This window comes from Gopherus flavomarginatus, chromosome 25, assembly GCF_025201925.1.
Source record: "Gopherus flavomarginatus isolate rGopFla2 chromosome 25, rGopFla2.mat.asm, whole genome shotgun sequence".
Lineage (NCBI taxonomy): Eukaryota > Metazoa > Chordata > Testudines > Testudinidae > Gopherus > Gopherus flavomarginatus.
The window spans coordinates 6,003,840-6,031,074 of record NC_066641.1 but is presented as its reverse complement, the minus strand read 5'-3'; the positions used below and the strand labels follow the sequence as shown (position 1 = coordinate 6,031,074).

At 48.9% G+C, this 27,235-nt stretch overlaps 1 protein-coding gene across 4 annotated transcripts in view; it reads right to left on the bottom strand.

Moving 5' to 3' along the window:
- Positions 1-27,235, bottom strand: part of MRC2 (mannose receptor C type 2) — a 126,622-nt gene that overhangs the window by 64,665 nt on the left and 34,722 nt on the right. For all 4 annotated transcript variants that reach the window (XR_007771469.1, XM_050934892.1, XM_050934891.1 and 1 more), the window contains exons 2-3: positions 1,990-2,397; positions 361-534 (exon numbers count right to left, since the gene is read on the bottom strand). Coding sequence is in view for 3 of the 4 variants with exons in the window: in XM_050934892.1 (XP_050790849.1) it covers positions 361-534; positions 1,990-2,397 (582 nt within the window). In the remaining variant the exon portion in view is untranslated. The remainder of the gene's footprint in view (positions 1-360; positions 535-1,989; positions 2,398-27,235) is intronic.

Genomic DNA, 27,235 nt, shown 5'->3' with positions numbered 1-27,235 from the left:
GCACCTTGCTCCGCCAGGCGTCCCTCTGACTGCCTCGGGACTCACGGAGTTTGGGGCCAGTCGAGCTGAGGAAGGGTCGCAGAATCCAGCTGGGAATCCACTCCCACACCAGTGCCAAGATGGTATCCCCCACTCAGCTGTATCCCCCACCCTCTCACCAGCGCAGGCTGGTATCCCCCACACAGCTGCAGCCCATCACCTCCTCACCAGTACCAGACTGGTATCCCTGACACAACCCTTCCCTTTGCAATGCCAGGCTGGCATCACCCAAAGAGCCACCCCCACCTGGTACCAAGCCAGTTACTGATGATCGTAGCCCCCCCCGGTGCTAAGCTTCTGGACGGGCCAATTGCCACTCACTCTTAATGGGACAGAAGCCCCATCGTTCATCTTTGCCATAATCCTGCGTGGTGGCGCACCACAGATGCCCATCCTCCCGGCCCGTGCTGGTGCAATCGTGGAACCACTGGTTGTCATACTTGAAGGGGATGGTGCAGGGTTTCCCATGGGAATTGCCTTGGATGGTGTAAATTTCTGCAGAGACAAAGAGTGAGAGAATCCTCCCCCTAGCTCGGCCTCCCTTCCTGGGGGACAGAGGGCTGCCGAGGGAAAATGCAATGCAGAGTCCCTGACCCCACCATCATGCCTTCAGACAGTGGGACCACTGGGTGCAGCACTGAACTTAGTCTCAGCCCCTTCTCCCCACTGAAGTTCTACAGAACGGCCTCTGCCAGCCCTAGATTTATTATTCTCTCCCTACCAACCAGCCCCAGATCTTCCTGCCTTGTTTGTTTGAGCTTTTGGAACCCCTGCGGCCCGACTCTCCATTGCTCTGCACCTGGTGCAAAGTTACTACTGATTCACACCCACTCCACACCGGCATAAAGAATGACCCAAGGTGAAGGGCAGTGGAGAATCGGGCCCTTAGACTGTGTCCACACTAGCACTTTTGTCGGTAAAACTTTTGTCAGCCAGGGGTGTGAAAAAACACACCCCGACCAACGTAAGTTACACCGGGAGACCTTCCAATGGTACAGCTGTAAGGTCGCTAGTGTAGACAAAGCTATAGATGCTGGAGTTTAATTAGGTTTTCACTGCAGGATTCCATTTCTTTCCAAGGGTCTCGGCAGGACAGTGCTTTAAATAACACCGCCATCATCCTGTTTGCCGGTGCTTTGAGATCCTAGGAAGAAAAGATGCAAAATTCTATGGACCATTCAGCTACTTGTATTTCAACTCCCCTGCAGCTTTGATACAGACCGTTCATTCGTACTGTGCACAGCTCCCTGGGAGTCAATCATGCCATTAGTATAAATTTTTACTATATTTATGGAAGGAAAGAAAAATAATTTTGGAAACCCTTACATAGTCTTCCCCCTGGGGATTTCCCAGGCAGCCTGGCCCCTATCCTGTAATGGGACAGACCCTTTTGGAGTCGATTCAAGCCAAAAGAATTGCACAAGGGGTGCATGCTAAGGGCCCAATCCAATTCTCATGTATGCTGGCTAGAAGACAGACTCGATGCAAGATATACAGCGCCTGGCACAATGGGGTTCTACCCCATGACTGGGCTCCTAGGGGCTACCACAATACAAATACATAATCCTCCCTTTTGGCCCTAAAAATCTAGGAAGCCAATGAGAGTCTCGCCATTGACTTCAATGGGAACTGGATCAGGCCCTAGCAGATACTAATGCAGGATCGGGGCTGTGTGCTGTCAGCTGTTTGGGGCAAGGGCTGTTTTTTTCAACTTTGGTTAACAAACAAACAATAATAATGATGATGATAAGACTGAAGACCTCATTTCAAACAGTAATAATGGGCACATGGCTGAATTCTTGCTGACTCTGAGACCCCTACAGCACCTACCACAACAGAACTCCTATCTCAGTAGGCGCCTCTGGGATCTACTATGATCACAGAACAACAGTGAAACCACCAGAGATCATGGGGATAACGCAGAAGCACAGAGCCCTCCCCAGGCATTACCAGAGTAGGGGCTGGAGCACAAATCTTCATGGGTGGTATAAACACTCCACTGCCCGCCGCGTGCCTGATCTCCTCTCTCGGCAGGAGTCATGGAGAGGTTCCCTGCCTTGGCGTTCAGATACTGAGAGAGATGTTCCCCTAAGCTCCGGCAGCTCCACCTCATGTTGACGGACTCGCGGTCGCACTCATAGGTGGCCAGTGACTGCACCGCTGCGGTGGAGTTGATGCCCTGCCAGGCGACCCCGAGGCACTGCATGGTCCCAAGGTTGAAGAGTCGGTTCCGGGAGACCCATTTCCACTGCTGGGCTGGGGCGCTGACGTTGCAGGATTTAGAGACTTTCACCAGGGTGTCCTTGGTCTCCAAGCAGCCCTGCAGCCTGCTGTTGTAAATCAGAAACACCTTGGAATCTGGAAGACAAAGAGAATGAAGACAGTGAGAAAGGATTAGGCCCTGATGTGAACGTGAGCAGCTTCTGCTGTGACACCTGCCTGGACAACAATTACCAGAGCCAGTCAATTCCCCTGCTGCGTTGTACAGCACCTAACACAACAGGGCCTTGCTCTGAGCATGCCCTCTGGGGGATACCGTAACACACACAGTAACAACAGCTGGACTGTGGGTCTGCTCTGGTATAACATATCACACTGCTTTTCAGGGCGCTACGTCTTGGGGTGATGGCTATTTATTCCTTAGCCTCTGCTGCCTAACAGGATAATGAGGAGGTGCATTTTTCCCCACCGACTTGCACAGAAGGATCTCCAAGTGCTTGAAAAGCAAGAATTAAGCTTCACGGGATGTCAGCAGGTGAGTTTTAGGTATTAGTAAAGATACAAAGATCCTGGCAAAAAGAAATTTCTTGAACAGGGAAATTAAAGTGTCATTAAAACCTGAGCTTGCACCGATTGCTCTGAGTGCACTAACTGGCCCCAACAACTCAACTGGCCTGTTTAAAAGGATGCTAGGTTGCCTTATAACAATGGATTTTAAACTAGCTTTCCAGCACTGTAAGTATAGCCCAGGTCTCTCTCTTCTTCAGCCAATTCGTTCAAGTCTGAAAAAATATAGCTGCGCGGGGAAATAAAATGGTGTTCATCACTTTTATGCACATCTGGGGCTTAGTTTAAAAAATATATATGTTGGCACACACACAGTACTTTGGGGAAGGTCTCACGAGTTCGGCTCTCCTGATGGTAAACACTCTCGGAAGCAAAGCAAACGACTCATGATACGCGGTGTTAGTTTTTCTTCTCTTTTCCTTATTCTCCATGTCACGTTTGAGGTTTGGTCTTTCTATGCCTTGTTTGTGGGGCTACATTGTACATTTTTTGCTATGCTTCAGCGATTTTCAAAGCGGTCGCAGGACAGAGGGGCTTGATTCAATGGGAACGGAGTGCCTACTCCCAGCTTAAATGGGTTTTGATCATTTGACCATTGGGGAAATACTGGAGGGACAGAGAGGGAAAGTGAGTTGCTCAAGACCCCACACGTTACAAGTAAATCTATACTGCAGTTACGCAGCTTATGTAGACGGACGCCAGAGCTAGCCTGGGTATCGCAGCAGTATGAGTCTGAGCACAGACTACTGCCTGAGTAATTATCCAGGATTCCTGGCAGACACGCACAGCCTGTAACAAAGCTTCAAAGACAGCTATATGAGCCGCAATCACACCCTGTAACAGACGTCCCTAAAGTCAGCAGCTGAGCTAGGAAGAGAACGAAGGCAGAAGCATCACTCTCTTAAGATAAGTGACACTTTCAAATAGTTGCAGATTGAAACATGACCACCCTTAGAACTCTCAGAGCTAATAAAAGCTTTGTTTTATCATCGCTAAGGTTGCATTAGAATACAGCCTACCCGCCCAAAACCTTGCAAGCGGGAAAATTAACTCTGGGACACGCCTTCTACACTCCCTGCCACTTTCCCATTGGCTACAACACCGTCAACAACATGACAACCCTCTCACTTCCACCTCCAACAGATACTCGAAAGCACGATTTACTGTGTCTGCACTGAATGGTCTCTCTACTGGCAGCTTCAGACTCCGGTGTATCCATGGACCAGCGTGCCCTGCTGTCACTGACTGGTCCAGTCACTTGGTAAGTGAATCTGCCTAAAAAAACCTGCTTGGTTTGTGTTAGATTGCAGCTTTCGAGAACTGTGTGAGAATCAGAGGAAACCTACATTTCTCACCAGCTCATGTGTTATGACGTCACTGCTAATGCAGTGGGCTCACCTGGGTGCATTTCTCTCCACCCCATCCACCCCCCCCCCAGTTATAAAGGGGAATGTGCCAAGCTGATATTGTATTAATCTGCACGAGAGGAGCAGCATGTGGCATAGAGCGCGGAATAGAGCATTTCAAATGTCTTGCAAAAGGGGCCAAAAAAACCCAAGACTTTCCAGTAAAAATTTCGAAAAGGAGCGATTTTGGAACTCTGTTCTGGTTTTAATCAACTTATTTTTCCATCACAAAAAAAATGAATCCTACTCAAGGTTTACACTCTATGGTTAGGGTTTTCAGCAGAGGGTTTATCATCATTTTTATAAGATTTTTACAACAATAATGAAATGTCTTCAAACTTCTGTTAAACTGAAATTTCCACTCCAAATTAACTCTGCTCTTGCAACCAGTGCTCCAGCATAATGAAGTTGCAAACAACTCACAGAATTTAAATAATGTCGTTTTAAACTGACTTGCTGTTGCAAAAATTTTTTTAAATTGCTTCTGTTTTTGTAGGACTTAACTATAAATACCATTTTACGTTCCTCAAGAAGTGATTTAACAGTCCAACTCCCAAGTAGAGGTAACACCAGGAAGGATATTGAAGTAGGGTCATGTCTACACGGAGCCGTCGTGTGGATTCGACGGGTGTGATACGCAGAGCACAAACAGCTGCACTGTAATTGCAGTGTGCGGATGCTGCTGGCACAAACTAAAAGCAGCATCCATACAGCGCAGGTCAGAATGAAACTCTTTGATGGGCGCTGCAAATCAGACCCCGTGAGCTGCACTGCAGCACAGTCCAGACAAGCCCAAGGAAACAAAACAAAATAATGTCAAGCTTCCATTGGAGGGGGGAGTAAAAGAAAAATCAATGTTTGCTAAGTGGAAAAGGATACAGATTTGAAGAGAAAGAAGGATTGGTTTCTTTCTTTGAGAGAACTTTCATACACGATGGAGAGAGGAAAAAAACAACAACTTAGGCTAAGATTTAATCAAAGGTATTTTTAGTAAAAGTCATGGACAGGGTCACGGGCAAAAACCAAAAAAAAATCATGACCCATGACCTGTCCATGACTTTTACCATAAATACCCGTGACTGAATCTTGGGGGTGGGGGGGGATACTGTGAGGGAGGGTGCTGTGTGAGCCCATAGCACCAGCTGTGGGGGAGAAGCCCGTGGCACCAGCTGTGTGGGGGAGCCCCGGGGGGCTTGCTGCCACTCCAGCCATGTGGTGGGGGGAAGCCCCAAGGGACCTGCTGCTGCTCCCGCTAGGCAGCCCCAGGGGCCCACTACTGCTGCGGCTACCACTGGGTGGGGGGATGGGAGCCCCGGGCGACAAGCTGCTGCAGAAGGCACAGAGGTGGCAGGAAGTAACGGAATCCATGACTTCCGTGATCTCCGTAACAAACCCATAATTTTCAAAGTCGATTACTTAAAGTCAGGCACCCAATGCCAGATTCAGGCATCAAATAAGCATTCTGATTTTTAAGACGCTCGCTGTGATGCTGGCAGACCAGGTGCCTGCCCATGTCAAGGCCTCGCTGAATGCTGACAAATGCTTTGCTGGAAACCAGCCTGGCTCACCTGTGTGTTAGTACTGCTAAAATAGATGTTAGTGTTTAGATCTGATTAAACATTTGTAGGCTGCTACATGTATTGATCTCGCTTATGACACCTGCGGCCCGCGGTATAAAGTTATACTGAGGGCTTGCAGTGTGAACCTCTGTAACTGTGTAACACCCCAAACAGGAAAGAAGCACTAATTAATGTAGAGTGCAGGGCTTGCCCACAAGAAAGCCCACTGAAACCAAATGAGCCATTGTGAAACATCAAAAGACAAAGACTTTGTCGATTGTGTCACCCTCATATGAAGAGGAGACCAGTGCAAACATTTGTCCTGTCAGCTTGGACTCTGGGGGAAGGAAATAAAAATTCCTGACCAAAAGTACCAGTATCGCTCCACTGCTGGGAATTTGGAGAGGGCAATATTTCTAAGCATAAGCAAGGGATCCCCAAGCTGCTTAGCTTGGGCTAGCTACAGAGGACATAGAAAGCTTGCTAATTGCAGCAGTTTCTATTACTCTTTGGGGCGTAAGGCTGTGACTCATTTGTGAGTGTATGTTTAACTGTTTTAACCTTGTGAATAACTCATTTCTTTTTCTTAGTTAATAAATCTTTAGTTGATTTATTATCGGATTGGCTACAAGTGTCTTGAGTGTCAGGTCTAAGGTGCAGTTGACCTGGGGTAAGGACTGGTCATTTGGGACTGAGAGTAACCTGAAGATTGCCCTGATTTTTGATATAAGGTACCATCTATATCAAAGGCAAGTTTGCCTGGGTACAGGGTGGATTTGATTCAAATCAAATTGATTTAAATCATGATATAAATCACTAGCCAGGAAGACATGATTTAATCATGGTTTTCTACATAAAAGTACATTCTTGTTGGTTGTTATAACTGAATACATATTCTTCACAACTCAGAGATAGATGTACGTTTCATTTTTAAAAGGTATACACTATATATTTTTAAATAGTGATTTATTTTGAAAACTTCTCAGATTAGTTTTACAGCTATATCAGAAAATGAATGACTGCTTGGTTATTTCACTTACCAAAGGTAACTGAAGCAGGTATTTATGAAGTCACTGGGAGGTGAACTATCTCCAATTCAACAGGTTAATCAGTAATATTTGGAGGATTTTCTTGCCATGCTGTATTAGGAGGAGATCACCACCAGACGGACATTTAAATTGTTTTATTTAACTAAAACAAAGTTATGGATTCTGGATTTTTTTCTTCAACAGCAAATATATAATATTTTAACAAAGCAAGTGTATGTCCCTCACATCTCACATCTATCTCCAGACTTATTCTCCTGTCCAGATCTATTCTGCCCCCCAACAGTCTTCTATACATTGAACTTTTTGAAGCTTTGCACTTTTAGAGAGAGATAAGGGATTGATTCTGTATACACAAGTTTGAAGAGGGACAATAGGGTTGAGGTCTGCTATTTCTCACCTCTCTATATTAGTTATTTTAAAACATTTTTGCTATTAATAAACATGTTACCTCTGGAGACACATCTCCACAGTTTGAGAACTGCAAAACTATGTATCTCTGATGGTATCTTCTAGACTAAGCACTGAGTCCCATTGAGGAGATAGAAAGATTATCCTAAATAGTCTATACAGAAGCCCCTGGAACCCCATGAGATTGGGTCCCTAATCCATGAACTACTGGAACTCATTTACAAAACATGTAATGTTTAAAAAAAAGGAATATATTGTCTCAGACTATAGAATTAGACTCTATAATCCCTATTCCACAATGAGATATCTTTGAGCTATAATGTATCTTAATTAAAATTATCTTTAGATAAAATGCTTTTTGAGGAAAAAACCTATCCAAAAAGTCCGATTTAAATAAAAAAAAAATCACTGATTTTTATCCAGCCTGCCCAGGTGGCAGGATAGACCGGAGTGCCCAAGGGGACTGTCTGTGACTGCATGGTCAGGCGATAGGGCTTGAGGAGTTCACACTTGTTCCTTGGTTGGTGAAATCAAAGGAGAGAACTCTCAACCAATCTGAGGTTTGTGCCCTGCCTCTTGACAGCCTGCCCTGAGGTTGGCCATCACATGACGCTCAGGAGCTGCTCCAGACACTCAGCCTCCACAACCCTGTTGACAATCAATGGGAGTCATAGAAGCCCCAGTGGAGATCAGGTTATTTTTAATCTAGGGGCCTAAATAAGATGGATCTAGGTGCTGAGTTTTAGGCAGCCAAATTTGAAAACATTGGCCCTGAGCTCTAGAAACGTACTTGCTGGTGTCACTTTAAGCTGCCGCCGTTCTGCATTTTTCAGGCAAATCTGCAGACAAGACCCAGGGTCTATTTGCCCAATTGAAAGCCAAACTGTCCCTGCTCTGAATTGCGTGAGGCCTGTTGGTGATGCCAAGCTCCTTCCAAAGACACCCCCAACACCCGCCATGCAATTCTGTAGTCACAAGCCCGGCTGTCTCAGCTCCTCCACTCCCAGACATGAATTTAAAGCCTGTGTCCCTGGAGTCCTCAAACAGAAGGAGAAAAAAATCCAAACACTGCTGATAAATACGCCCCGAAGCTCTTGCCTACAAAACTAAATCCATGAAGAGCTGAACAGGTCTTCACGGAAATGCTCTCTGCAGGGAGTCCAGCGGGTCAGCATACCAGATTCACTGGAGCACAAATTCATATCAGCTCTGCTCCTCGGCAGGGAACACAGAGGAGACAGAAGAGAACATGCCTTTTTTCAGGGACTCCAAAGGAGCAGGAAAGGCGGGTGTCAGGTGACTGCAGGGAATGAGCAACATATTCCCATGCCACAAACATTTCCACCGGGATCCCTCTTTACAAGGCCTGTTAAAGTGCACCCATGTCGGACACCGGGGTTTGTTGTTACAGGGGCTCTTCTGGGGATGGGTCAGACATTTCTGAGTGTTAACAGAAGAAATAAAAAAAGGCTTAAAGCAGAACCGTGCACAATCTTTGTGCACAAAGCACTAACATCAAGCAGTAGGAAAGTCTGACACCAAGAGTGTTTTCAGTATCAGCAGTTCCTTAGGAGCACTGCAGTACCAGTTCCATAATGGCTCTGCAGGAGCTAAAACCGAATTAACAGCACCATATACACAACTTCTGGAGGATGAGGACTCTGTTGGCAATGGGCAATTACAGCATCTTTATGCGAACTGCACTATACTGGACCGTCGTATGGCAATCCCAGCATCTTTGTATGGAACAGCACTGTCATGCTGCCAATAGATGTATTGCTATTGCTGGCAGTCAATGGCAAGGCATGGTACCAGGACCTGAGTGATTGCTTGTGTTAAGATAACCTTGAAAACTATCCCAAAAGCTTAATAGTCAAGGGGAAAAATACACCAGTCAGCGCTAAGAAATGTGGATTATTAATGACGTTTATTACGACAGCATCTAAGGACCAACCGAGAACAGGACCCCATTAGTCCAGGTGCTGGATACACCCCCTAGCAGACAGGCCGTCCCCTAAAGAGCTCTCTGTACAAACGCTTGTGGCAGCTGTACATTGCTGACCTCGCCTGGTGTGGGACAAGCACTCTGCTGGCTGGGAATGGCCGGGAGGGGGCGGGGGAACATGGGAAGGAAGCAGAGTCTCAGTGGATGGGGGAGGCAGGAGAGGTGAGGTGGAAAGATGCAGTGGCTGGGGAAGGCTGTGTGGCTGCTGGGGGTAGAAAAAGAACAAGGGCTTCAATGGCAGATTTACAATCACAGCTAAGAGAGGGGATGTGATCCCAGAGGCAGAGCACCGGACTGGGACTCCGGAGACGTGGGTTTTATTCCCGGCTCTGACGCTGACCTGACGTGTGACCCTGGATGAGTGCCTGCCCCCCTCAGTGCCGCTGTTTCCTCTCTGAACCTCGTCTCTCTGGCCTATTAGACAGTAAGCACTTTGGGGCAGGGAGCATCTCTTGTGTCTGACCTGCACCAAGCACAACGGGGCCCCTGTATCGGTTGGGGGTGGGGGTGTGTCTCTAGGCATTACTATATTAACAACAACAAATGGGCAGATTTAGACCAGTGGAGTCAGTGTCCAGCTACCTGTTGCCGCTTGCATATTAGTGGGGCTGGTGCTTTGCAGCCCTATTAGTGCCACCTCCCATTCCAGGAGGGAAGCTAAAACTGCCCGGCTGCCTGGTCCGAAAGTTTCTCTCTCTCCCCAGCTGAAGCAGGTCCAGTAAAAGACATGGAATCATCCCCCCTTGTCTCTCTAAAGCCTTCTCCGAGTGCCGAAAGTGAAACTGAACTTCACACAGTCCACAGCCCTGTTACAACACTGTCGCAGCTGCGTCAGCATGGTCCCTCCAGGGAGCTGCATGGAATTACAGGACAAAGGCAGGTTTAGCCCATGAGTCTGATGCTCCTTAACCTGCAAGTGCTCTATGGGGAGCATCCTCCAACTGCTGTGACAGATGATCACATATTCAGTTGCATCTATGTGAACATCCAGATGTTTGCACCTGCAGTTAACTGATGTGAGCATACAGTCGTCCATATGAAGAAACCTGTCTGGACTCGTATACAAACAGCTGGTTCTTTAAATAGCTGGTTGATCAATGCATTCCACCTCCACTAAATGCAGGGGCGAATATCTGGTGGATGACACCTCCACGGTTTGTCTTGTCTCACACACATTCTGTCCATGGTAATATTTAGCACTTACATGGCGCTCTGTTTTCAAAGCACTTTACAAACTTTAATTAAACATCCCCCATGGATAGGTGATTATCCCTTCAAACAGATAGGTAACTGCTCAGCCTCAGTTTCCCTGACTTGCATTTCCATCTTTGGGCCGAGTCAGCAAAGCACTCTGAGCCCTGGACTCGATCTCAGGACACCCAGGTTCTATTCTTGACTCTGCCAATGGCTGACCTTGGGCAAGTCATGGCGCGGCTCTGTGCCTCAGTTTCCCCCTCTGCAATATAACGATATTGTTTTCAAACCCGACACTTATACTTGGGTCCTGTCAGATCCACGTTGGGTTGCAAGGTTCTGCCAGGGGTGCTTCACTGGTACAGTATACCGATATAGCTACACTGGCAAAGCACTACACTTATGGACACAGTTTCGGGCTAAAATTTTTAAGAGTACCTAAGGCCCAGATTTTTAAGGCTATTTAGGTATTGCTCTGCTCAGTACTGCAAGGCCAAAGCGACTCAGGCCACATCTACACTAGCAATGCTTTGCTGGCATTGCTGAAATAGTACGCGATACCGACAACGCACTCCTAACACGGACCAGGTTACATTTGCAAAGCTGGGTTTCTGGTGGTACAGTAAAACCATCCCCTGCAAGTTATCCCGGTAAAAGCTTACAGTTGTGCTAGTCTAGCTGGGTCTATGCTAGCCACTTCAGACGACACAGTCTGTCGACCAAAGATTCCCCCTGAAAGAGCAGTGCCGGCAGCAGTCTCTCGAGTAGACATTGGCTATTCCTGTCCCAGGTTCCCTGCGCACACACACGCTGCTCTGCCCATACACCTCAATCCCACCCTGCAGCCCCCGCCGCTATTCCCGTCCCAGGTTCCCTGCACACACACACTGCTCTGCCCATACACCCCAATTCTGCCCCACAGCCCCCACCGCTATTCCCGTCCCAGGTTCCCTGCACGCACACTGCTCTGCCCATACACCTCAATCCTGCCCAGCAGCCCCTGCTGCTATTCCAGTCCTGGACTTCCCACATTCAGCTCTGCCGATGCACCTCAGTCCTGCCCCGCAGCCCCTGTCCCACTATTCCAGTCCTTAATTCATAGATTCCAAGGCCAGAAGAGACCATTGCGATCACCTCTGTAACACGGGCCACAGAGCTTCCCCAGAACAATTCCTAGAGCAGAACTGGAGCACACAGAGCTCTGCCGACACACCCGCAGCAGGATTTTCCATGCAAGGCAATGGAGTTACATTGGCATAAAACAGTTGTGAAAGAAGAGAAAGACCCCTTGTCCCTTTTCCAGGGCTTCACTAAGGCTCAGCTCAACTGCTAAATGCAGGCTGCTGTTCTATGTCTACTCCCTGGTCTGTCCAGGTGAAATTCTTTTCCTTCTCCTGTCTTTCCAATGAGCACCATGGCTGAACGGGCCAGTGACGCTGTATTAAGACTAAGTGTCGCCACGGCACCAAGTGAAGCTTTAATTTTAAGCCCAGGAGACCCAGGAAGGACGGGAGATGAAGTCAGGTTTCCCTGAAGTGCTTCCTCCCCATCACTCTATTCAGGTCTTTACACCGTGCCCATCACCGTGGTACCCGAGTAACTCTGCGTGGTGCATTAAGCAATCTGACTAGCACCTGTTGCCTGTGGGTCATCCTCCCAGGGGAAAACTGGGCATGGATTTCCTAATGGTTTATAGTTCTTAATTCAGAGTAAAGCAGGCTTTGAGGAGAACGATTCAGACTCATGTCACATGCAGCAGCCGACTGCTGGCTCCCTCGCAGCCAGGTCTGGCCTGGCCACTCCTGAGATTGGCTTTAGGAAACCTGCAGGTAGGTGACATGTCCTGCCTCTCTGGATACTGCTCATTGGGGGCCCCGATCCCGAGAGGTGGTAAGTGTCTTCAGCTCCAACTGACTCCAACATGGGGCAGGGACTGGCCCCATCTCCATCCTCCCCACCGAAGTCTGTTCTGAAGAGCTGTTTTGCTTCTCTATTTTCTCTCATGGCTGAGGTTTACAAAGCTGCCTAAAGAGATCTGAATACCCAGTTCCCGTTAAAACCAATGGGTGTCCAAATCCACCAGGCATCTTTGAGGAAGCTCAGCCTTAATTTGTGAGCCACAGCCATATGTCACCTAAAGGTCAAAGGAAGCTGTCCAGACCAGAGGGGGATGGCTGGGACCACAAAGGCAGAAAATAACATCTTACTCTAAAAAGAGACAGGCTGGAGGTAGAAAATTATAGCCTGGAGCGTGGGACCCGCCAGCTACAGAGACTCTCCTTGAAAAGAAACAATGGAAAGTTACCTTCAGGCAGCCAATTCCCTTCCACGCTCCGCTGCTCTGGCTTCTGCAACCTCGTGAAGGCACCGGAGAGACGCCGCCTACACAGCCAGGGGGCTGGCTGGACATACCCAGCAATTTTAGCCCTGGTGATTGACGGCCTCAGAGATGGAGGGCTCAAGAGAGCGCTGGCACAGCAAGCTTCCTCTTTGCCATCCCAGCAGCACTCCCAGCCGCCATCCTGCCCTGGAGACAACACTTTCAGGGGTGAGGCGAGTCCAGCTTCCAAGGGCCCATTCACCCCTGGTGCCTCACCTGGGACTGCCAATAAGCAGAATCCATGAGCGACCAATGTCAATACACCTTCACTAAGAACGGGGCTCAGCCCCACAATTGGTTTCACCTGACTGGGCACCGGCTGACACAAGAGGCAAGCGGAGCATCGGTCGCCTATAGGGTCGGAGGAGGGGCAAGGGAAAAATTCATAAGTTACAAGAGGCAAAGTCCCACGAGAGAGGCATTGTACCTAGGGCTGGGTGCGAGAGGCTCTAACTCTGCTGCTGGCGGCGTAGCCCTCCCAGCAAATCCCCGCAGCGATGTGCCCAGCCGCAAGCGGGGGCTTTACCCTTCATAAAAGGGCACCAAGACCAACATTTTCAGCCCTGGGTGTCTGAAGACAGACACCTGAATCAGCCGCGCGATTTCCAGAGCACCCACAGCTTGCTCACGGACATCAACAGAAATAGCAGAGGTCGGGTTGCAGTGGGACACAAGGGACCTTGCAAAGGCCACCCTGAGAGAACAAACCAAGGAATCCTCCTCTGGGGAATGTTATTGAGGAGTGGCGGGCAGGAGGCGGGAAATGTGCGGTGTCGACAACAGGGGTCCCTTCCCATCTGCCATCACCAGGCCCCCAACTTCTCCCTCCATTCCTCGCCAGCCCCCATCTACACTCCCCCAAAATCTGGGGGTAACGTTTTTCCCTCCAAATCGCCCCCAATCCCTTTGCTAGTGGTAAAATGAAGAAAGGGGCCCGCCCTCAAATAAAAACATTCTATTTAAAAAAAAATCATTTTTCAGCAAAAACAAATCATGGAAAATTTTCATTTTGGGGGCAAAAAAATCCAATTTTTCATCTAAAAAAATTTTTTTTGTACAAAAAATAATTAAGATGTCATCCATGCTAATTAATAATAATAAGGAACCCTTTGACTTCAGTCTTCCTGGTAGGTGAGCCACACACACTGCTCCCACAGGTCACAACGGAGCTGACTCTCACCAAATGGCAGGCCCGTCCTGCTGCTGGGGCCTTATATAGGTGTCCCAGCTATTCCAGAATGCCCTGCTGCCATGGCAGGACTCACCCACCTTCCTACCTAGTACCTGAGTGCAGCAGTGCTCTGAGGTGCTGACTCCATGGGTGCTTAGCACCCACCGGCAGCCCCCACCCCATCAGCGCCTCTTCCTCCCCCCAGCGCTCCCCACCTGCCTGCCAATCAGCATCTCCCCCTCCTTGCCGGCACTTTCCACCTGCCACAATCAGCTCTTCTGCAGCATGCAGGAGGCACTGGGAGGGAGGGGAGAGAAGAAAGGGCAAGGGGTGCTCCGTGGAGGGAAGAAGCCGGGCATGGGTGGGACCATGAAGGAAGGGGCAGCGCTGGGGGGGGAGCAGCCCCCCAGCACATTAGAAAGTTGGCACCTATGCATCTAGGCAGCCTTTGTGAAAAAGAAAAGGAGAGAGCCAGCAGCTATGGTGCCCAGCACAGGGATTTGTCATTGTATCATTCATCCCATATTCACCTGAGTAGAAAACAACAAATAGAGAAATCTGTAATACTATCCCGGGGGCAGTCCTTCTCGGAACAATGCTCCCTCCCAGTGCCCCTTCTTAACACAGGCCTTTTCCAGGCACACAGCTCTGGTGACTCACTTTTGCCCAAGCTCCCTGCCCGTACAGCTTTGCCAAACTTCAACATGCAAAGTCCTTCCTCTATCTCAAGGTCTGTCTCACCCTGCTGCTGGAGTTGGAATTGCAGCAGTGGCTGGCATGTCCATCACTATTTATCCACACAACACCCCGCCCCGAGGAGCTCAAAGACAGCAGTGGCTTTTCCTAGGAAGCCTGTGAAGTGCAGGTGATGGAATGTTATGCTTGGCCCCGCCAGCCCCGTGGGCTAGGAACGGAGGAATCGTCTTCCCACACAAACAAGAACGGGGACTGCACGACTTACTTCCCTTAGCTCAGACCGTGGGAGAAGGGAAAACAGCAGGAGAAGGAGAGAGGCTGGGGGAGCTCATTGCTTTCCCGAACTCTGACCACCCCGAAAAACACAGACACCCAAAGGGCACAACTGCCCCACAGCAACTCCTACTGCTTTGGTCCCCCGCCTTCCCTCCCCCCAACTCTGCCAAGATACCTCAATCCTACTCGGCAGCACTCCCTGCTATTCAAGTCCTGGGCCCCCAATGAGTCTACTGATGCATCTTAATCCTGACCACCAGCCCCCCTGCTATTCCAGGCCTGAGCTCGATCACAGCTCTGCTCAGGCACCTGAAACAGGACTTGCCACAAACCTTCTTGATCCTCCTTCCTCTCTGGGAGACCGAGGAGACCGGGCACTTGCACAGAAGTCAGGGATTCAGCACAGGCCACTGTGTGACCGGGGGCCCTTCCCCTCCATGCGCCTCTTTCCTCATCTGCCTTGCCTGACTCTCTGGGGGCAGGAACTGTCTCTCATTAGCAGTATGTAAAGCAGTGGCTCTCAACCTTTCTACAGGACCCCTTTCAGGAGTCTGATTTGTCTTGTGTACCAAACGACTTGCTTACAAAATCGGAGACAGCCATACAAAAGTGTCCCAGCACAATATGACTGACAAATTGCTGACGTTCTCATCTGTACCATAGAATTATAAAATAAATCAACTAGAATATAACGATTGTCCTTACATTTCAGTCTACAGAGCCATATAAATAAGCCATTGTCTGTATGAAATTTTAGTTTTTACTGACTTTGCTGGTGCTTTTTAAATGTAGCATGTTGTAAAACTAGGGAAAGTATCTAGGTGAGTTGATGTATCCCTGGAAGACCTCTGTGTACTCCCAGGGGTACGTGTACCCATGGTTGAGAACCACTGCTGTAAAGCATCCAGCATGATGGGGCTGTGATCCCAGCTCTAGGTGTTACAGTAACAAAGAACAGTATTAATATCCTACTACCCATTTATCACCCGTTACTCTGCTTCGCTAAACACAACCCTTCTTGTCTTCTTCCCAAGTTCTCTTTCATTTACGTTCCCCCCGTATCTTTTTTCCCTCCGCCTCCCTTCCCTCTACATCTTAATTTGCTTACTCTCTTCCTTTCCTTCCACTCATTTAGTGACAAATGCCCCATTCTTAAAAAAAAACCCACCACCACAGTCAACGTACCAAACCCACCAGCCTGCCTCAGATCAAGTGCACTGTCCACTCCACCTCTGCCAGTCACCTCTCCTCTGGTGGAGTGGGTTAAACTCACTGCATCTGGGTCCACTGCTGGGCCTTCTTCCTAAGGACAGGGGCTTCCATCCAGTCAACCTCACCAGTCCTCTGAACTGTCACGCAGCATCTCTTAGAAGATCAGAGTCACAACTGTGCAAAAGTCTCTACTATCAACCGACAGACAGCAATCAACCAAGGCCCCAAAAGACGGGTTTACAAAAATACTCCCCCAAAACTTCTGAAAGTGGAAGAGCAGCTTAAAATTAACTCTGATAGCCACCTGGGCAGGCAAAGGTCACAGTTGGATGGATGCTAACCAGAGCCTAGGAGGACAGCTGTTTTTCAACGTGCATGCTCTGAATCCACTGCTAAGCTGTGGGCACGGCCCTGGACCAGCTCCGCCAAAAGGTGTAGGGACAGAGCAGTGCGCGCACACACGTCATACAGGGAACGGTCATCTCACCTGGCGCTACAGCATGGCTACCTTATAGCACTGCTCTCTCCCCCAAAGCTAGAGCATTGCACCTGCAGAGAGCCTGACTCAATAAGAACACCCATCTCCAGCAGGAGGAGACCCACTTGTAACCCATTCATAGCCTCAGAGATGAGGAAGACTTATTAAGTCCCAAGTTGTCCAGTGCCCCCTTGGGGAACGCAAGATTATTCCCTACATTCCCCCCATATTTTGTTTTGCCTGTTCCCCTAGGGAGATTATTCCACAGCCCAATAGTTCTCACTTCCATGAAATTCTCTACTATTCTCTTTCTTCAACTGTATCCCATTACTCCTAGATACTCCCCCTTGACCTACTGCAAACGTTCCTTCTCCTTTCTGAGCATTCCCATCCTTCAGATGTACGTGAGTCATGGTATCTCCTCTTGGTCATAATGATTTGGGTTGTCTAAACTTCCCTGTCGTCTCCTCCCACAACCATTGGTGTTGCTCTTCTCCGAACTCCCTCCACATGGAATATGATCTTCCCAACCGTAACTATCCTGTAGCCTGTACCAACACTGGACACGCTCAGGGTGGATTTTCAACAGCCTCTTCTGTTCCAAAGGAAATCAACGATCAGGGCTTTTGTAAAACACCCCAGCTCAGCTGGTGAGGAGCACAAGTTCTTTCATCCAACAGAGTTTGTGATGGTGAGAAACACACAGCTTCGCTGGGCCACAAGGCCACTGCCAAAACTGTTGAGAGTTGCACATAGGAAGCCATTTCCAATGCGCAACGAGTAGTCTCACTGGTCCTAAAAAACTCAGAAACAAAGCTGCATGTTCTTGAGTGTTGTCTACTGGAATGTTAGCTGTTTACATATATACAGACATCTCTCTTTCAGAGCACTCCTGTAACAAAGACATTGTATACAGGCATTTTTTTTTTAAAGCCCCTCTGTTTCTCCTCCTGATGGGGCCTGGCAGTGCGAGTGTGGGAAATTTTAAGAAAAAAAATGCCAGTGTAGAGAAAAGCGAGGAGTGAAAGATTACTAGACACTTTCCTCAGTTAATGTGGTTTATGACAGGCTTGGATGGAACAAAACCCAGTGAAGGCCCACAGTCTGCAAAGAACTTAAGCAGGTGCTTCAGTCCACCCCTATTCAGCAAAGTGCCTCAGCGTACGCTGACCTCTGAGCACATGTTGAAGTCCAATTGACTTTATGGGACTTCAGCACACGCTTAGATGCCTTGCTGAACAGGAATGGCCTTAAGCACGTATTTGAGTTAGGCACACACCTAAGTGCTTTGCTGCACGGGGGACAAAGTTGGCAAAAAATGGTATCTTTCCAATTCCTAGATGTCAGAGGGTCCATTACAATCCTCTAATCTGACCACCTGCATAACAGGCCATGGAACCTACCCAGAGATTCCTGCATCCAGCCCATAACTTCTGGTTGAGCGAGAAGGGATCTTTTAGAAAGACACCCAGTCTCAACGTAAAGACATCAAGTGATGGAGAATCCACCACATCCCTCAGTAAGCTGCTCCAATGGTTAGTTCTCCTCACTGTTAAAAATGTGCACCTTATTTCCAGTGTGAATGTATCTAGCTTCAGCTTCCAGCCACTGAGTCTCACTATGCTTTCGTGAGCTAGACCAAAGACCCCACTAGTAAGACATTTTCTCCTCATGTAGGCATTCCCCTACTTGATATCATATTGTCTTCGCATTCGACCCTCCAACCACTCACTTATTAAGAATATTTCCCAGATTTTCCAATCATCTCATCTCAGTTCCAATCAAATGTGCATAGGGGTTTGCCCCAAAACAAGGTCTCCTCACACTGCTGACCTCCCCTGGCAAAACTAGTCCAGGGGTGGCCAAAAACTTACTGACCCACCAAGCCACATACAACCATCTTCAGATGTTTGTGAGCCAGGATATGGCTGCTGGGGCTCGGGGCCCCAGCCCTGCGGGAGGCACCTTCTGGGGCTCGGGGCTCCAGCCCTGTGAGGTGTTCCTATAGGGGTTTGGGGCTTCAGTTCCGCTCCTGCTGACATCCCAAGCCCCCCCTCTCTACTGGGCAGAAACCCTGAGCTCCCCCCACCCCACCAAGTCTGGTAGGTGGAGAATGGGGGGGGCAGAAGTATGGGGACCTTTGTGAAATATCATTTGGCCACCCCGATATAGTCCCTGGAACATGGCCAGATTGAGACCTTTAGAGGCCTTAAGCACTGAAAAGATTATGGTGCCCCCCATACGTAATTCAAAATAAAAACAATACTATACTGTAAAATAAAATTTTATTTTTTGAAATGACAAAAAACTTACATGTATGCTGAAATTAAAATAGCTTTTTTCTAGACTTTTTTATTGCAAAATTCTGGATAAGTTCATCGAAGCTGACTTGACAAAGCATCAAAGAATCCTGTGGCACCTTATAGACTAACAGACGTTTTGGAGCACGAGCTTTCGTGGGTGAATACCCACTTCCTCAGATGCATGTATACATGCCACAGGATTCTTTGCTGTTTTTACAGATCCAGACTAACACGGCTACCCCTCTGATACTTGACAAAGCATGTCCACTTCCATACACAATAGGGAAAGTGAATCAACTCTTTCCTGACACATTGTTGTTCTCTGAGGGTTTTTTATTCTTTTCAGCTGAGAAAAAGTATTCTGCGGAGCAGTTAGTAATCGTCAATGTTAGAAAAATACGCAGTGCGATCTCTACATTTGGAAATACACATTGTATTCCGTCTTTCAATGTTGTGTCATTGGCAAAAATCCAACGTGATTTCTCAAATGGCCCAGTGCGGTGTTGACAGTCATTTGGTCCATGATCTCTCCAGTACGCTACATCATCGGTACTGAGATCAACCCACATACAGGATCTTCCCTCCTATTATTTACAGCATGAGCAGGTTCAGCCTCTGACACATCCACACTTTCTAGAACTCTACCAGCAGTAGGACGATCAGTTACAGTCTCTGATTTCCTCGCATCATTTTGATCTACATTAGTAGGACGCCCTCCTGGTTTAGGTGGGGATAAGTAATCAAAAAAGAACAGAAAAACGGGGGAAGAGTGCGGAGTGGAGTGGAAGGAAGTCTAACAAAGTTCTGATTTTTCCCATGACGACTCCTTTGATGCTTTCTTTGAAATATCACATTTAAAAAACTCTCTCCTTTTTTCGGTCCCCCCTGATTTGCTGGTGCCCTAAGCACGTGCTTAGTCTGCCTATTGGGTAATCCGGCCATGCCCTGGAATTAAACAGAAACAAGAGCAGCTAAGTGCAAATACCAACTATCCTCCCAAGAATATTCCTAAGAACTCCAGAACAGCCAACACAGCAAATGACACTTCTGCACTACACTCCGACCAGCATATCAACTCAAGGCTGCTGGAAATCTAGGCCACAGTACAATCTGTGGGTCCACAGAGAAGTAAAGAAGAAGAATCAGTCTCAGGACACAGCAAGACCAACCCCATGGATTCGCTGGGTTCCTGTGTTAACACTTCACAATTTCCCAGTCATGTCGCCATCCTGTCAGAATCCCAAGGAATACCCTGACTGGCGTCTCTTTCTCTGTCTACATGAATTGGAGTTAGTCCTCCACGAAACAGACTCTGGCAGCGGCTAAGTCACTGGTTCAAATCCAGCACAGGTCAACAGCGACTGCAAGTTGTCACCGTCTTGTTTGGTGGCCTGTGTGAAACGAAACGAGCGTAGGGATTTCCGTGCAGATGGCAGCGAGCTGCTGTCTTCTACCACCACAACTGGCAGTAATTTGCCCTCCAACTGGGAGTCCCAGCAAAGAAGTCATTCGGCCGGGAGCTTGAAAATCCCTCTTCTCCACAGAGATTGTCCCTTAAGCCCTGATTCTAGGAAAACACTCTTTTTGGTTGTTTATACCAGCATTTTTCAAGTTTGCTTTTTCCATTGTCACTGAAAAGCTGCATTCTGTCCAAAAAGCGTCTTGATGGAAATTTTGCATCCCATTCTTGTCCCTCCAGGTCAAGCCTCAGACAAAAGAATGAGCTGGTAGAGGAAGAACTTTGCCCTCTCTCCTATACCTGCTCTGAGAGTAAATGGCCTTATACTGAAATATAAAGAGCTCCCAAGGGACATCCAGGTGACACTTTTGGCCAGCATGACACACATTTATTTATTTTAAAAAAGCTTTGTTCAGCGGCACTGAGACCATCAGGCTAACAAGGAATGAAGCAGGGGCTCAGGCTTTTCTCTATCTGGAGGTTTCCGGTTCAGTCCCCAGTATGCTGGCCAGGATGGTGGTCATCACGCAGTGTTGGCTCTGGACAGGGGTATCAGGGCTGGTTGCTTATTATTCATTCTTTATATTTCCCAAGGAGCCTGCGCACATGTTATTAAAATTTGCTGCATATCCCTGTAACCCACCAGCACTTTTAGCTCTTGCTACCGAGTGCTGTTACAACGTCCTACCCCTGGCAACATGGAGCTGCCTCACAGCAGCTGCTAAGCGGCGAGGGGTGGATAGAGACTCCTCGATCTGGAGTTCTCTTCCTCCCTTTTACATCTCAGTTTGCACCGCAGCAAGACAAGGATTAGGGCCAGGCAGGTGCAGAACAGTCATCCCATTGCACGGAGGATTTCAGTATTTCAAAATCTGATTTTGTTCCGTACCCAAATTCTCTGAAAAAGGGAACAGAGCCACAGTTCTTCCTGGGGAATGGCCCCAAAGCCAACGACCCTGGAAGCCCAGCCTGCTAAAAGCGGCAAGCCAGGGAGCTGGGACTTCCAGGCTGTTGGATCCCTGCTGTCAGCTCACCAGGTGGGCTGCTGAGGAGGCAGGCAACTGAGCTGGCAGGAAACCAAGCAGGTTTCTGAGGGGGATCCCGTCGGACAGGCTATGAGGGAAACCGCCTGGGCTCTGTCATAATTGCGCTGAAATCGTTCCATCCTCTGAAGAACGTTTTTGTTCTGATGAACTAGCAAATTCTGATCAAAAAATGTTTTGTTGAAATGTTCCGAGAGGCTCTGTTGGGGACTTTGCGGCTAGAGCGTTGGGAGCTGGAACAACCGGCCCTTGCTTTTCCAACCAGCACACCACTGAACTTGCAAAGTACAAAGCGCAGGGAGGGCTCCGGACACTCAAGCAGCCTCCGTTCCCCTCCATGGGGGTTTCACTTCTTAGGAAGGGCTGTTGGAGAGGTTTGACTTCAAAAGCTCTGCAGCCATAAAGCCGTTTGATGTGTCTTTGGCTGGAGGAGCTTTTATCTGGCTGGTGACACAAGAGAGACTAAAGGGCACTAAATTGGTGCCTTCACTGTCCCGCCCTCACCTTCTTTTCTTTGAATTATGCCTTTAACATGAATTCAGGGCCAGATCAGACCCCCTGGAGCCTGATGTCCTCTATCCACAAACACATAAGCACAGGCAGTGGTATTATAAACTTCTCCCACACTGCCCTGCTAAGATGCCTGACTTGGACAGACCCCTGCTAGCGGTGAAGGACGCGGTCTGTCTCCATGGCCTATTTGATCCTTGGCCTCTCCACTGGAACTGCCAACAAGGGTGGGCTTTGCTGCTTTGCATGGTGAGAGCTTCTCAGATGGAGACTCCTCTCTGCTTAGAAAGGGCCTGAGGCTAATGAGTTATTTGGGAGCATGGCCTAGTGGACAGTGCACTGGGCTGGGACTCAGGAGTCATGGGTTCTATTCCCAGTTCTGCCACTGGCCTGCTGGGTGACCTTGGACAAGGGACTTTCCCTGCCCTGTGCCTTGGTCTCCCACGTAAAATGGGGTAATGATATTGACCTCCTTTGTAAAATGCTTTGAGAGCAACAGATGAAAAGAGACCAATATTATTTGACACAGGTTACCAAATCACCATCAGCTGGTGGCAACTTTGGACAGGCTCGAAAATGTCTTTGCTCCCAGGGCAAGTGGGAATCTTTCCCAGGTGAGTGCCACCAGCTTCTGTAAAATCTAACTTTCATTAACACAAAAACAAACAAACGTTTCTCACAAAAAACCTTCCAGGCCGTGGACTGACTGTAAAGCAATGCAGAGGCATCTGCCTGAGCCAGCAGACAGCTCCAGTGTCGCCGCTGCTGCTCTGGGCTTTCCCAGGCTGCAGCAGAGAGGAAATTCATCAGTTACCATGATTTTTCATTGCTCCCATAGGGCTCTGCATAACCAGGATGAGTAGTCAGCACGTCAGAGAGGGTGCTTGGTGCATGACAGCCATTCATGTGAATGGAGTCATTCCGTAACCTCCCCGTCTTCCCCACCACACTGAACTCTCTCTCTCACAAACCAGTCACTAATTAGGCACAGGACATTCTGGGTGAAAGCGTGGCCCCTCTGAAATCAGTGGCAAAGCTCCCTGTGACTTCAGTGGAGCTGGGATGTCACCCAGTGTTGCTGTAATAAACAGTATACGTGTCTTTCACATAAGGTTCTAAAACTGCCTTCTATCACGGAGAACATAGTCCTTTCCCGCAGTACCACCTACCTTTACTATGATTTATTATTTGTATTATTGTAGGGCCTAGAAGCCCCAGCCCTGGATCAGGCCCTCATCACGGTAGGTAGTATACAAACAGCTCTCCGGGGAGCTTAAAATCTAAGAATACCACCGACCTGTTATTTAGTGCATTTCATCTGCAGATCTTCAAGTGCCTTACAAAGCAGATAGATTTCATTGTCCCCGTTTTGGGTAAAACACATCAGCTTCCTGTGCCTCGGTTTCTCCAGCAACCCAGTGGCAGAACTAGAAATTGAATTCGGGTCTCCTGAGTCCCAGTTCAGTGCACTGTCCACTCAGCCATGCTCCTATCTATGCCTGCAGCACTCAGTAGTCCCAGGCAGTCTCTCCTCTAAATGCTGGACACATTCAGAGTGATATGGCCATAGACAGAACAATAACGAATGTTGTGACTGTTTCCTGGAGTTCTTTAAGGTACCTAGAAGCTTCTATGATTGATGCTGGAAAAAAAGGCGGATTATAGAGATAATTAATTAACCCTGTGAGGTAGGTAAATCGCATCATCATCCTACAAATGGAGAAACTGAGGCACAGGTAACACAGGAAATCCATGAGCAAAATATAGAATGCCGTGAGCCCAGCTCCCGGTCCCCCTCGATGCTCCCACCATTCAATGCACCCCCTCCCTTAAGTCCATTCAGGCAGTAGGTTCCTCGCTCTCTTTCCATGCAGGCACGACAGCAGCTAGCACCCATGTGAATTCAAGACTCCGACACAATGTCTCCTAGCAATAACTGCACCCTGTGTCTCAGCAGTGCTGCTCGCCCCAGAGCATGGCACACCCAGCACTGCTAGCCCGAAGAGCTGCCTTGCAACTGGAGTTTTGTCTCCATTGGGGTGCTGGAGTGGCAGCCCCACCGTCCATGCAGAGGATGCAGAGTGCCGCTGGCCAGTGCAGAGGTGTATAATCCTACGTTTGCCCTTCCTCCCGCCAGGCAGCTAACACCTGCAGGGACCATACCCCACAACAGGATTTTGGCTGGCTTTTGTGCAGTAGCTGCAGGGGGACATCCTTGTGCTCCATGCTCTCCTTGTGTCTATACACAGGGGCTGACCAGAATCTGACTCCCCATCCATCCACCCACAACAAGGTGACAGGCACCTCAAACATATGATTAGTTAGACGGAACCAAGAACACGTCCTTATTTACTTTCTCCACACCAGTCGTGATTGTATAGACCTCTATCATACCCTCCCTTAGTCGCCTCTTTTCGAAGCTGAAAAGTCTCAGTCTTATTAATCTCTTCTCATACGGAAGCTGCTCCATACCCCTAATCACTTTTGTTGGCCTTTTCTGAACCTTTTCCAATTTCACTATAATGCAGCCTCCTCTGCAATTCCGTTAGAAAGGATTAAACATGTGTAAGGGATTTATTTAGACTGTAAGTTCCTTGGGGCAGGGCAGGGCAGGGGCTGTCCATGTCTCCTCATTCTGTGTTTCTAGGGTGCCTGGTACAATAGGATCCTGGTCCACGACAGGAACTCCTAGGCTCTACTGCAATAGAAATAATAAAATAAAACATTAATCTTACGAACCATCTTGTTTCAGGGCACGAGCCAACTGCTGACCTCCAGTGGTCAGGAAAAAACGTCTCGGATGGCAGGTAATTCCATCACTGTCAAGGAAATACATTCTTGCACCTCCCTCGGAAGCGCCTAACGCTGGCCCTGGTGGAGCAGTGGCCAGAGCAGTGGGCTGGGACTTGGCAGACGATGGGCAGGTCCCAGCCTAGTAGCGCCACACATTGAATCCTGGCAGAGGACACCAGAGCAAGGATCCCACTGGGGTCTTTGATGTCTACGCAGGGTCTCAGTTTGTACATTTTAACCCCCCGAAAAGCCCTCGCCAGTGGAGCTGCGTGGAACTCACTCCCCCTGTGGCACAAGAGGGGGACTGCACCCACCTTGCAAGATTTGAAGCTGAAGGTCCAGAGAGTTCAGCTATTCTTCTCCCTGATGCTGGGACCCTATAAGGGCTAGACACATTGCAGACCCCCTGCTTGGGGAGCCCAGGGGTTAGTGCTCCTAAGGGGACAGACAGGAATGGAGTGGCCAGCAGGTTACCCTGCACAGCCATGGTGTCCAGTAAGCAGCCTCCCCACAGGGTGGGGCAGCTCTGCCCCGCCCCTCCAATGTGACACTGCAGCTACAAGCCAAAAACCCAGTCCTCAGCTCAGATGCTACCCAATTCTCATGCAGAACCCATGCCAGCCAGTCAGACAGTGGAAGCCCAACTCCCAACCACTGATAAGAGTTTGATGAACACTGTACTCTGCAAGGACTAAACTCTCCTCTCATCCCAGAGGGGCTCCCTCCTTGGCAGCTCTCCCAATATTCCATGTTTTTCTTCCAGCCCCAGCTCCTGGAATCATGGGATCATGTGAGACTCTCAGTGTTCAATGGGAAAAAAACAGCCCATTTTTAGCCCTTGTGGGTGCGGAAAAAAAACTTGAAAACGTCACCCACGCAGGCACAAAGGCTGACAGGCAAACCACGGAGATTACTGTTTGAAAAAAAATCTTGCCGTTTTTAAGCCAACTTCATGATTTTTGGGGACCTGATCGCACAAGGCTGGGGCGCACTGGGGAGGCAGCATGGGAAAACTGCCGCTGTGCCCACTCCGTAGATTGACAGAAGTCCTGTCTCCAGGGCCGACGCCTTTCAGGCGTCTGTAAAAACCCGGAAAATCATCCTAATGTTCTGGGGGTTTTTAAATCTATGTACTGCTTTTATGATGAAACTGCTTCCTAATTGGCCACGGCACGCGGCAGCCTGATCTCAGAGCCTGTCATGACGCAGTGAGGACTACGGCGAGCAGCTGCTACCGTACTGCATCATCATCTAATGCGCCCTATAATTCCATGTGCAGCACTCATCTAGCATACTAGAAACAGCCACCATCTAGATCAGGGATCTCAAACTCAAACCACCACGAGGGCCACATAAGGACCAGTACATTGGTCCGAGGGCCGCATCACTGACACCTTTTCATACAAAGATACAAAAGCCCCCCATTTCCCCACCGGTCCTGCCCCCACCTTACTTTCCATGAGCCCTGCCCCTGCCCCACCTCTTCCCACCCCTTCCCTACCCCCTTTCCAACCCGTTCCCCAAAGTCCCGGCCTCAACTCCGCCCCCTCCCTGCCCCTATTCCAACCCTTCCCCAAATCCCCACCCCAGCCCTGCCTCTTCTCCGCCTCCTCCCCTGAGCACGCCGCATCCCCGCTCCTGGAAAGTCCAGAGTGCCACCAAATAGCTGTTTGGGGGGTGAGGGGAGCCAGGGGGGGGCCACAGGAAATAACTCCACGGGCCACGTGTTTGAGACCCCTGATCTAGATCAGTGTCCTGGGGATCGATTCATTTACTAGGACAGGTTCTCTCCCCCGCCCTGGCCGTACAGCCAGGGGCATCGGTAAGGGTGGAGAGTCTTGGTAGCACAGACGGATTCTGGGCTGTTCGGAACTGCATTGAAGTCCACTGACAGCCCTCAGGAGGCTGGGACCACAGGCCTTAAAATCCCAAAGGTACAAAATGGGCTTCTCCCGGCAACTCTCAGCCACCGTATGCAGGAGCCGGAGAGCATTACATAATGACAATGTTCTGCTCCTGTGGCATCTGTCACTTAAACATCTCACACCATAAGCACAAAGCATCACTTTACAAAGAAAACCTAGGGAAAGGGACCCGGGCCGGATCCTGCTCTCAGTCACAGCTTTGTAAAAACTAGAGTAACTAACTCCCTGGACTCCAGCTGAGTAAATCCAGATTTACAGCACAAGAACAGATCAAAATAAGGCCCGTGTATGTTTCAGCATGATGCACAGTCTCTGGCAATGTCGAAAACACCCTCTCCTCCCTGGCACTCTGCCCACCACGACATGCAGGCTTCAGGGGGCGGTGTGGAAGCCACAATATGCCTCTCACTTTGCAACTGAGAGCTCTTTATGGCAGTGCTCAGAGACACAGTAAAACACCTTGTCCCTTCTGCAAGGATTCGACAAGCACATAAATATTTATCCTGAGGTCACCCACTCATTTAATTGGGGAAGAACAGAAA